This window comes from Pseudophryne corroboree, chromosome 5 (assembly GCF_028390025.1).
Source record: "Pseudophryne corroboree isolate aPseCor3 chromosome 5, aPseCor3.hap2, whole genome shotgun sequence".
NCBI lineage: Eukaryota > Metazoa > Chordata > Amphibia > Anura > Myobatrachidae > Pseudophryne > Pseudophryne corroboree.
Genome location: NC_086448.1, coordinates 754,522,162 through 754,535,129, shown reverse-complemented (window position 1 = coordinate 754,535,129; position 12,968 = coordinate 754,522,162). Strand labels below are relative to the sequence as shown.

Sequence of the window (12,968 nt, the reverse complement as noted above, 5' to 3'; positions counted from 1 at the left end):
CAAAGAGTTATCAAGAACATCTCTATACTTTTCAGAGACGATGTAACCATGCATTACAACTAATGGACCCATGCAAAGCCAGCTTAAACAGCCCCACAGCATAACGCCACCACCTCCATGCTATACTGTAGGTACTGTACACTCTGGCTTCAGACATTCTGCTGGCAATCACCAAACCCAAACAAGCACCATCTGATCTGAAAAGTGTAAACCGTGATCCGTCACTCCATAACACTCCCCGCCATTGTTCCACTGTCCAGTTTTTGTTCTCTTTACACCATTGATGAACTGCATTCTTCTTTGTGATTAGAAGTTTATGAATAGTTGCTCATCCATAATATCCAAGTGCATCGGCCTCCCTACGAAGTCTTCTTGTCTAAACGGCACATTAGTGGCCATTTGGAACTCATGTGCGGTGGTATGCATTGGACAACCGCTGTTCTTTCCCCCTGGTTATCACTCTCCAGTCCCTGGGTTGCAATTTCTGCGGTATTCCAAGGTGAAGTGCATTCCTACAATGGCCGGTCTTCTTCCACGCATTAGTGACAAAAGACACAGTGGATTTTGGAACCTTTCTAACATCTGCAATGCTTCTCACACCCATACCTCCGATCTGATCCCCTTTTCAAACTCTGTTCGCTCCTTCCGGCAAGCCATTTCATTAACAAATGACCTAATCAGTGCCCCTCTATCTGTTTTATACCTTCATGAACACTTGTCTGCTGCAGGAGAACACCATGTGACTTGCTCCCCCCGAGCATGTGAAAGGGTGTCTAATCACTTTTGTCTACATAGTGTAGAACATTAGCAGAAGTGGGGTGTCTGTCAGTGACCATAAAGCAAGCCTGGTGAATGAGCATAGGCGACGTCTTGCTCCAGCTGAGGGGTAACCTACTAGACACCGGCAAACAGACTCCCACATCCAGGGCATTATTATGCCGCAGACCTTGCAGGATATCTATGCAGCCAGTTCAGGTTAATGCAGCTCCTGGTCCTTTGGGGGCAGTGCAACGTAGGAGGAACCATGCTATGATCACAAGGTTGTGAGTTAAGTAGTTACATAGGGGCCCGATGCAAAGTTGCAAGTCTGTTTTGCAGTGGAATCTTGCAGCGCTGCACATGCTCATGTTTAGGGAGGGTGTGAGTACGGGATCCCGGCAGTAAAAATATTGACGCTGGAATCCTGTCACTGATCGGAATGCCGGCGCCGGCATCCTGAACGAGGCGCTGCCAGGCTGCCGGAGAGGAAAGCCGAGGGGGGATTTCTCACAATCTGTATGCCGCAGTCGGTATTCTGACCGCCGGCATTTCAAACCCAATCGGTGAGTACATGTAGACAGAACTGCAAGCTATTACGAGCCACACAAGTTGATACCGTACAGGATTTTAAAGTCATTAATCAATACAAACCAACACTAGCCAAGACACAATGTGGTGGGAAATCCAATCAAAGTATCGTAAGGGATGTTGGTGGAGGAGTAAGTATCAATAATATACATTCTGTAGAAGGACCGCAAAAGAGGTCAGAAAGAATGAACCTGCCTCAGAATGGTATTTATTAGAAAATTATTATTATTATTATTAATAATAATAATAACAAGTGAAACGTCACTTGCTTTTATTATTATCCTTTTATTTATATGACGCCAAAGGGAATCTGCAGCGCCCAATGAAAGAGATCACAACAGGAAAGCAGTGACTTACAGTAGAAGACAATATAGGACAAGTACAGGGTACATAAATGGGATCAATATAAGATCCCGGTCTGCGAAATACCAACGCCGGGATCCCACTGAATAAAATGCCGACAGGGGTGAGTAAGGGGTGTTCTCCCCTCTCCCCACCCGCCTAACCCTAACCTCCCCTTTTTCCACCCGCCTAACCCTAACCTCCCCTTTAGTGCCCTAACCAGAGGTGTGCCTAAACCTTGCCTCCCCCTTTACACAGCTTACCTCTCCAGCGCTGCAGTGTCTCCTTGTTGGGTACCCTGGCTGTCGGGATGGTGCACCCATTCTGGATGCCGGTGTCGGCATGTAGAATAGTGTCGGTATTCCGACGTCTGTATTATGGCTGCCGGGATCCCAACAGCTGGGATCATGACTGCTTCCCACATAAACATAACTACATCAGCAGATGACACTGAAGAAGTATCGGGGTGGCAGAAAACCTCAGGATTTGATGTAGTGGAAGATTATTAAAGTAAGAAAAGGATAAGCACATGAGGGAAGAGGGCCCTGCTCATGAGAGCTTATGTTCTAAAGGGGAGGGGCAGACAGACAAGTGTGGCACAGATAAGGTAGACTGCTTTGGGCAAGTACTCCTATTTATCTCTCTCCAATACTTGTTAATATCTACCTGCTTATGTTGAATCCGCACACAACTTTGTTCCTTAACTGTCACACAAACAAGGTGTTTCTATGTTGCACAATACGTTTCCTCAGAAAATGGAAATACCGTACATATCAAAGCTCTTTTTGCATTCACTATAAGTAATAGAAATAAGTTCATACATAATTTGACTGTTTTTATGTCTGGGAGACTGGATCCAGCAATGCTGAATTTATTGATTAACAAGAAGGTTGCACGCACTATGATTTTTTTTTTTTACGAAAGTTTACGTTTTTCTGTTTGTCTCATTAAATAGGGACAGTAGATGCCGAAGATGAAGAAGTCGCTGTGCAGATAACGACCCTGCGATCGCTTCCAGAGAGCCCACCCACGAGCGACGCTCCAGCTGTAGAAATGACCACGCTGAATATGCAGACGAAGATACTAATAGAACCAGAGGTATGATCACCATCCCTCCTGTATGTATTGTACTCATTTGTAGGGGCCTATTTATTAACTTTATTTTTACTAAAATAATAATTATTTTAGCATCGCCTGAATGGATTAAAGGGCATTTGGAGCAGTTCTCATGAGAAACTGTTCCAAACCCTTTAAGTGTAATTTTTTTTAGTAACCCACATTGCATTTCCCATATTTATAATGGGAAATGCGATGTTGCCGAATTTATAAAAATAAAAATGTAAAAAAAATAAAAATACGTCAATGTGCCCTGTGATAATTTCGCCAGCTCAGGCTGGCGAGATCACAGGGCAGCGCTGCAAAGTGCACCCTTTTGCCCACCTTTCTCTGCCCCCTGGCAGATAAAAGCTGTGCGGGGACCGGGCTCCAGTGATTAGTTATGTCTGTCCAATGGACACACAAGCTGATCACAGTGTAAAAAAAGGAAAAAATAAATAAATTATACTTACCTGTCCAGGAGCCGGTGATCAGTGCTCCTGTGCGGGCTGCCGAGCGCCGGGTCCTACATATGCTGCGCTGTGACCCCCGGTGCAGTAAAGTGACACTGCAAAGCGGCAGTTCACTTTACAGCATCGGGGGGGTCAAAGAACAGAAGGACCCGGCACCTGGCAGCTTCCTGGTAGCAGCGGACATCGGCTCGAGGGACTGGTAAGTATAAACCTGGAGAGGGGGAACTCTTCTGCGGCGCATGTGTAGCAGGACATCGGGGTATTTTTTTTTTAAATTAAAATCCCCTGATGATGCTGCAGAGGGGCATTGCAGGTACAGAGATTGGTCGCAAGCTCTGTCCCTGCATGTGATAATTGATACATCCCTGCGATGTACTCAATTATCGCAGTGAGTCTGGTCGAGTTTATCACCTGTCATCTACATCGTCACACGCGGATGGTGATAAATTGATCCCTTAGTCTTTATTTTTCTCCAATGCTCTGTAAAATCCTCATTCAGATTCTAAACTGTGAGTACCAGCACAATGGCATTCTAAGCCACTTATAGCGTCACCTATCTCCAAAGTCATTTATTAGTTATTATCATAGACATAGAGATGACTTGTAATTATTGGCGTATACTATCTCTCCAGCAAGTCCTGCTTAATGAATTGTTTTCATCTAGGTCGGGTATTTCTGTGCATTTCCGCTCTGACTCTGTATGTATACAGATTTGATCTTTGTATGTGGTGCAGATCTCTGCTTTGTGCATTGGATACCCTCATTATCTCATATAAATGCATCTAAACGGTGTCTGTTCAACTGATGGTGGAAAATAATTTTTATTTTAGTTTAAACAAACAAGACAATCAATTTCTATTCAAAAGTAAACTTAAAGTGCCTTCACCATCCAATGAAAAATAAAATAAGTGTTTATTTTTTTTTATTTTTTTTAGAAGTTGAACGATACTTTTTTAGGTTACTCGTATTTATCTTCCTATGTAGACTATATATGTTGCTACATTGAGTAAATTCACATCAAGGCCAATGCCTCCTGTGGCCTAAATGACTGAGCAAGGCTATGGCGATGGAATTCATGCTAAATAACGTCATTGCAGAAATACAGTGTAGGATCCGGGAGGTCTGTTTACTTGTTTAGTCTACTCTCCTGGGGTAATGGGAGAGCTACCCCATAATTGTGAGTCTTCCTCAAACATTCGGAGAGTAGGCAAGTGTATTGTAGGTCACCTGAGTCTCTTCATATGGGGTGCTTTGTTCTGCAGTAGAATCACTCTTATGCAGAAAAGGTAGTTGACAAGTGGAAAAGTATCTCAGCAGAGGTGGTAGAGGTGAAGCCAGTAGAGCAATTTAAACATGCATGGGATAGACATAAGTATCCTTACAAAGAAATAAGAATCAAATAGAGTTTGAGGTAACCATATGATTAAAAAAGAAGCATTCTAGATTGGCCAATTGGTTCGATCTGTGGTCAAATTCTAAGTTTTTATGATGGTCAGTAGTTTCTGCAGAACTGTACTGATCAGCAATAGAACACATGTGGAAATAGATATTAAGTGATAATTTATTTCCATCTCTGCCTAAGTAACCTCTTTGTTATAGAATACGTTTGTGCTCTACATGTTCTAGATTTTGTAGCACCGACATATTACTGAGCTCTATATATTGATAGAATGTTTGTTCATTTGCATCTATATGTATTACAGAACCAAGATAGGAATTTGCTGATTAGGGCACTGGGGTAGATGTATCAAATGTCTGAAGAAGACAAGTGGAGATGTTGCTATGGACAACTTCTTCACCTGTCCTCTCTAGAAGGTTTGATCTCCTGATTTCCCTAATGTTGTGCTAAATGCAAATCTAATAAAACCAAGGTCCCAATGAGGAGCTGTGGGGGTGCTGCAGATGGAGTGGAAGGGGATGCGCGTGGGCCGTTGAATGTTTTGGTGGTCACTCACTGTGGTGGCTGTCATAAGCACAGAGTGACTCTGGGCAAAGAGCTGCAGTGCCAGCAAAAATGAAATGGTGCAATGCTATTGGTGCACTGGATGGCGGCATTAAGAAGGGGGCGGTCCCAATCTTTGCTGAGCGCCAATAGAAGCTGGGAGTGACGGATGGAAAAAAGGTCAGTGAGGCATGGGTGACTTTTATCTCTGCGTCCACTCAAATATTGAGTATATAGTGGGGAGTGATCGTAGTACGCTACACCCCCGCATGCACTGGACCAGGGTTGGTGCGGTGGGGGCCCTGCTTGTATAATTTGTACTGGGCCCCACAATTTGTGATGGCAGGTTTGAAAGCCATTGCCCTGAGTTCTAAACTTGTCGCATCACATTATAGAGAAGGGGATATACTTTCCATGTCACAGGAGAGCACTACAGCGCCAGCATGCAGTCATGTGACTGGGGATGGGCGTTACCCAGGAACGAATTGGAGCTTTGAGAGTTTAGTGTATGTAAATGTAGAAAAACCAAACCTGCATCACACCAGTGATACCAACCTAACTTTGCCCAAATAATCCATGGCAGTCACTACACCTGACGTAAGCAAGTGTAGCTTTCAAATGTTACTTGTTACCAGTTATAATAACTTTGTAAAGGTTTTATATGAACTTCCTTTGAACATCTAGTGTGTTTCTGTACTGGTTTTATAAATGAGAGGATTTAAAGGCAGCATAGTCATTTAGTAGTCCGTGATGAAAGTAATCAAGAGCAAAAACAAAATATCAGTGAATCTAATATCATCTATTTATATTTGTGTAGAAGCCGGAGAGAAAGAGTCCTGCAGACCCTATACAGAGTAAGCCTCCCAGTGAGAATGACGTGCATACAGAGAAGCAGTCTGAGAACCTATTCCACAGAACAGAAGTTCTTGCAGGTAAGTGTAAGATTTGTGCGTGTCTCTCTATACAAGTATAGTACGTTTACTTTAGCTTGTACCTGGCTGGACCTTGTGTGTTTACAAACCTATCCATTACACATCGCAACGTACAGCACTTTGTGGTGCCTTGTAAATGAAATATAATAGTCATTTGGAAGTTAAGAACCTCTAATAACCACAGATACCATTTCATTTGGTTTAGAGGTGCAAGCAATTGCCCCTCGCGCTTAGTTGCAGCTCCTCATTATGGATAAGTTAAGGGGTATATAAAATAAAATGTGCTTGTACAGTTTATGCCATCTATATGTGCATAGTAAAGAGATAACTTACCACCTGAGAGAACACCTAGCACTGGTTGCTTCCATATTTAATTATCTGTTTGTAGTGGACCAGCTGTGCATATAGGGCCCGATTCTCCGTTCTACGCAAGTCTGAAAGGGGACGCATCTTGCAATTATTTGCAAACCGCAAACAGTGCAAACGTTTCTGAGTTGGACGCATCTCAGACACTTCTCACTGATGGATAAATTGGTGTTACTGGGCAGCGACGGAGTGTTCGCATGTATGAGAAGTAGGAGTTGTACATGTGCAGAGTGCACACCTTTTTGTCACATCTTCTACACCAGCATGGAGTAGGTGTAAGTACTATTACTAGTGGTGACAGCTGCTCTTGTGGCTGCCTGGCTGCTGGTGGTTCTTTTGTGGAAATGCATCAGACTTAGAATGCAGGCGGATGTTTGCAAAATCTGTAATATTGCTGTACCGTAAATATCTGTGAGGTGCGCAGCCGCACATCGCAACCACATATGACCAGTCATTGAATACCTCCTTTAGACTGTATTGCAAAATATGACGGTAACCCTATTAGTTACATCACCGAAATGTAATTCAAAAGGAATTTTTGTATCCCGGCTCAGATATAACTTAGGGCCGTTATTTCTCCTCATATAGCCTTGTAATAAGTACTTTTTTATCTTTTGTTTTTACATGCTTTTATCTAAAACAGTGGACATTCATTAAAAAGCTGATAATGGAACAGTTTTATTTTTGTTCATGAGAAAATGCTACTTTGATAAAGAGTGTATGAGAAGAGAATGAGGCTTGGCATCACTAATAAAGCAGGGGAGAGATTATTTCAACATGTAAATATTCTGGTTGTGCCTTATTTCACAATACAATAATAAAACATCTAAGTTACACAGTCGAGTCACATTATTATGGCCACCAGCTAATAGCCAGAGTAACCGCCGTGTGCAGCACAGACAGCAGCTAGACGGGCTGAACTGTCATTTTAGACACACGTCTGGTAGCCCCCAGCTTCATTTTGACGGTGAGCTGCTCCACTGTAGTGTGTTGATTGACCCTCACGCACCTTCGTGGCCGACATTCACCTCTCACATCAATGGCACGTGGTGCTCTGCAGTTTCCACGTCGGTTTTTCTCAATGGTGCCATTTGTCCAGTCACAATACACCTTCACCACAGCAGCACACTAACAGTTCACAGACTGTGCTGTGTCAGAAATACTGCCACCCTTGGCCCGAAAGCTGATAATCATCCCTCTTTGCAACTCTGATAAATTGCCCCTTTTACCCATGACAGCAACGAGTGATATGTGTGCAAATGGCCTACCGGACACCGAGAGCAACGAGTGATATGTGTGCAAATGGCCTACCGTACATCGACAGCAACGAGTGATGTGTGCAAATGGCCTACCGCACACCGACAGCAACGAGTGATGTGTGCAAATGGCCTACCGCACACCTTATATAGCCACCAAGCCAGCGAACGACACGTGATGTACTACATGGGCTACTCGCTGCTGACGTTAAATGTAGGAGGTGGTCTTAATAATGTGACTCGACCGTGTATATACAGCACATAGTTTTCGATGAACATCCTATGGAGTAAAAGTTTATAGTGCTTCCACTTTGTGAAGGCGTGCTGCATATACGGAACAAATGTGCATGTGGACTTTCTGTAAGGATCAATGTTTTTTTTTTATACAAAGTTTACAGTTCCAACGCAATGTTTTTAAACGCCGTATCTGATCTTCTTTTTCAGCGGTCATTGCTGGTGGAGGCATTGGCTTTCTCTTTGCTGTATTCTTAATCTTGCTGCTGGTTTACCGCATGAGGAAGAAGGATGAGGGTAGCTATGATCTGGGAGAACGAAAACCATCCAGCGCGGTCTACCAAAAGGCACCGACTAAAGAGTTTTATGCATAAAACTCATCTATAAGTGTCTCTTTTTATGAGATCACTGAACTTTTTTTTTTTTCTTTTAAATAAAGCTTTTGCATAGAAAAAAAAAAGATTTTTTTTTTTTCGTTCAGTAAGGAGCATCGGAGGCGAGTTTATGGTATGAGAAAAAAAATCCCATTGTATTTAAAAAAAAAATTATAAATAAAAATACAAACACCTTCATGTATTCATTAAAAAAATAAAAACAAAACAAAAAAAAAGTTAATTCAAAATCTTTGCATTGTTCAGTGGGTAGCAGTGGCAGAGTATTATTTTATAAGACCATTGGTATTCACCAAGATGTCTCGGACCTTTATGCATAAACATACGAAAAAATAAAACAACGAGAATGGTGTCTTTCAATCTTTGGGTCTATGAAAGGTTGTTTAATATTTTTAGCATGTCTCAGATCTTTCAAATTTTAGTTTTATTTCATTAATTTATCTGTTTCCAAACAAATGCCTTTTAGTAGTTGTCTTGGTGCAATTGTCTTAGAACTCAGATATTCAGTATATTAGTGTAAATGTACTTTTTTTTTATTTTTTGTTCCTTTTTTTTTGTTTTTTCCTTTCTATGTAAACATTACATTTGTATAAATTTGTGTAATGATATTCATTTTTTTACACTACTGCTCTGTTTCAGTGTATTTTCTGACCGATCTATGCTGACTAATGTGTAAAAACAAAGTTGGAATATCTATTTACAAGCTGTTACTTTGTAAACTACTTTCTTTTATTTAAAGGTGCATTCTCTCTTAAATGAGTGTTGTCGCAGACTTTATTCTATTTTTCCAAATATTGTTTCACCCCTTTACAATAAAAGGTATTAATTTACTCCTACGTTAAATAATATACATATTATAGGGAAGCTATCCTATTTCTGTTTGTTTCTATACATTATCATATAGTGAAGGTTTTTTCTGTAATGTCTTATGTTTTTTGTAAGTCAGAGATCTGGATCTTATTATAAAGCGTCAGGTTGTGAAACCCGGCGCTTCAGATAGCGTTTAAGTTAGATATTTAAAAGGCCAATGCTTTTACTAGCCATGTATTGCTAGTAAGATCATTGCCCTTTTAAACATTGGGCATAAACACCATCAGAAGGGGCAGGTTTTACTACCCGACGCTTCGTTAAATAAACCACCTGGGGTCCCATTTAATACAGCAACACATCAATAGCTGTATTTCCTAAGTCATGCCAATATTTAATTAAGAACACATTTTAAGTGCAGGGAAATAAATTCCTTATCTCATAGTTTTTTTGTTTTTTTTTGTTTTGTTTTTTCAAGAATGGAACGACAGATCTAAACAATGTAATAAAGCCTTCACAAGATTGGGGTTTTTAGCGCCTTATATTTTTCTACATTTAAAAACAGATACAGTGGTTATACAAAGATAATTATTTTTGTCAAATTGCAATTATTTGCTGAAATGTTACTTATAACTACTGGGCGTCATTTTTAGAATAACGGTTCAAAATCTGGTTTCTGAATCAACTGGAGTTTAGAGTTAAAAAAAAAAAAAAATACTATTTTTTGTTCGTCCTTGTTTTTCTTTTTCTTATAATTGACGGAAATTTCCGGTAAATAATAGGCATAAAATTGCAGCCAAAATACAGTTTAGGGCTCTTTTTAATTATAATGAAAATAGCAGGCATGCATAACCAATTATAAGATGAGCCTATTAACTTGTTATAATGTCCAATTCATTTTAAGAGTTTATGCACCTTTAATAACCTCTATAGGAGAGGGCCAGTGATACATAGCATTTACTGATGTGACTTTGGCTACAAAAATGTATTACATAAGAGAAGCAACCATAATTAGTTTATAGGAGGCTCTTCAGCTGGCAAGGTGTGCTGGAACTTGTCGTTTAAAAGCAGCCCAAGAGCTACACAGGCTGCCTAATCCTGATATGGACTATAGATGAGCCAAATCCAAAGACTAGAACAGTATTCTGACAAAGTTGCAGAAGTCTGTGGCCGCTGTACAAACTCCTTCCCATTTTATTTCTGTTTCCTGAAGGTACGAATAGGAGTTTCAAGAGCAATTTTTTGTCATTTTCACCATGCATTTAATTTGTACAAGTCTTTTTAAAGCCTTTGAAGTGCCTATGATTCCATGTAACTTGTTGCAGACTGTGTTACAGAGTGTATGACCGTAAACAAAAATGTTGGTATTTTATAAGCACAGAAAAAAAAAATCTAATGGAAATTTTGTAGTCTTACATCAGTAGACCTAAAATGTAACTTGGGAACATAAACACTACTAAATAAAAAAAACAAAAAAACAAAATGTGGCCTAATAGTACCTTTTTATGTGTCATTATTTCTCATCATACGGCCTTGTGTTCAGAACCCTGGATAATGTTTTTTTTGTATGTGTGCCTTTTTTTTATATGCTTTTATCAAAAAAATGATGGATTTTAAATCAAAGGCTGATTATGGAATAGCTTAATTTGTGTTGGAGAAAAAACTGCTCTTATTACTAATGACTACAAAAGTGATCAAATAGGGGACAAAATGAAGTAGGTTGTGAAGGATGGAAAATGCAGCGAAAATTACACTTTAGAGCATTTTCTTTTTTTGTGCCTTATATCACAATAAAGTAATTCAAAAAAGATTTGTAAAACAAATTGGCTAGTTTTCACTGGAGTATTTATATAAGAGAGTTAGTATAGAGGCAGTGGTGTAAGTTTTCCCCCCAAGGGCACTGGCTTGCACATGTGCTGATGTCTGTCAGCACGTGTGCAGTAACGCAGCTTAGTGGACGAAGGAGTAAGTAATGTGATCGCAATGGGATCACATTACTTCTCAGTAGTCACTGGGATTGGCTGCTATTGAAGCCCCTGCCCCGGCGTCTTGCCATTGATACGTCTTGGAGTATAAAGATTCCATTTTGTAGCTAATTGTAGTGATAAGGAATCATTATTTTCGGGTGAAGACTGCAAATGATAACAAATGGAACCATGAGTGTTTTTTTCTTTCTCAAAGCTCGAAGGGAGATAAAAATTGTGAGCAATAAAGTACAGGCCAATCAGCTTCTTACTTATATTTTACATTCTGTGTCTGCAAAAAATACAGTTAGAACCTGATTGGTACTTTATCTCACATTATCTCCAAGCTTTGATAAATACCCCCATAATTTTAGTTTTAATAATTAGTGCACTTCCTTAAAAAAAAGTGTGCTCCCCTATCTTTCATCATACTGTATAAGAGACATCAGACCTGTAGCTCACTATATACACGCTTTGATCTGCTATCACACATTCCAAGACTCTTGGGGCCCAAAAGAAGGCTTGTGAGCAAAAACAGCAGTGACTGCAGCAAATCACTATGAAACGAGTGGAGAGAAATATGTCCTACTTCAGCAGTCCCCCTCTGTCTTTCTACCTTGGTGCCCCCCTGACAACTGGAACCCGGAGGCCAGTGCTTCCGCTGTCATCGGGAGTTATGCCTCTGTATAGAGGCATTCTGCCCGTTTTCCAACATTCCCAGGAAACACAGTATGAACAGTCAACTCCCCTGATCTACCTTGGCTCATGAATGAGCAACTCCCTTTATACATCATGGCCCAATTGTGCTAGAAAGTCTACTATTCATCATAACCATGTCACCAAAAAAAATGGGCTCATCCCTATTACACATGACTAACATGTTTTGTTCTATAACCAGGGTTTGGGGTGTGGGGGGGGTCATATGGTTTTGTTCAATTTGAAGACTCAACCTTCCAATTTATTAGGGGCTACTGATAATGTTGAGACACAAAGCCTATCAATGTAACTCATTCATACATCATAGTGCTGCATCTGTACAGCTGCAAATAGGTCCCCTGGATCACACCCTGAGATATCTAATTTATACCATTCCATTTTAATTCTTTATTTCTGGGTCACCTCAATACTGGAAAAAAAAGTTATATTAAAGATGGTTTATTTATACTTTATAATATAATTAGATCTCTAACAACAGATGTTTTAGTTATAAGACCGTTCTGGAATCAGAATTTGGAATCCTGTGAAATTATATTTATATGGATGCTTTAATTACCGACTTATGTGTTACTAAAGGTTATTTAGCATTTGTGGCACTCCTTAGTTTATTGTATTTAATTATCATTTATATGACCAAAAAAACTGTGACCATATGGCATATATATAATATACATATAGTGGCTCAAACTTCTCAAAACGTCCTAGATGCATCGGATATGAGCCTGAGTTTGTATTCTCCCAAGAAAGTCATGATGGAGAACAGGGCTGCCATCAGAAATTGTGGGGCCCGGAACTGACGAGAGATAAGGCTCCTCCACCCCCCAAAAATTCTGCCATACCACTCCACCTCTATGTGATGTCATACATTGTGATATTACATGTAGGTGGAGTGTTGATGTGCTAAAGGCATATGATAAAGGCTTGTTTTAAGAAGTCCTCCCTGTGCATCAGCCTGCTGTTGTTTCACAGCCTGGTGCAGCTCCCCAAGTTTTGGTGCTAGGAGAAAGGGATGGGCCCCACTTTCTATAAGGGCCCGGGACACCAGTCCCCATAGTCCTTCCCTTGATGGCTGCCCTGATAGAGAATACAATAAATTGAATG

General features: G+C 40.4%; 1 protein-coding gene across 1 annotated transcript in view; it reads left to right on the top strand.

Annotated features, from left to right (window-relative positions):
* SDC2 (syndecan 2) overlaps positions 1-10,669 on the top strand; it is a 138,352-nt gene extending 127,683 nt beyond the window's left edge. Inside the window, exons 3-5 of the mRNA XM_063924161.1 lie at positions 2,645-2,787; positions 6,017-6,131; positions 8,198-10,669. Coding sequence (XP_063780231.1) covers positions 2,645-2,787; positions 6,017-6,131; positions 8,198-8,361 — 422 coding nt within the window. The 3' untranslated portion in view covers positions 8,362-10,669. The remainder of the gene's footprint in view (positions 1-2,644; positions 2,788-6,016; positions 6,132-8,197) is intronic.
* The last annotated feature ends 2,299 nt before the right edge of the window (positions 10,670-12,968 follow it).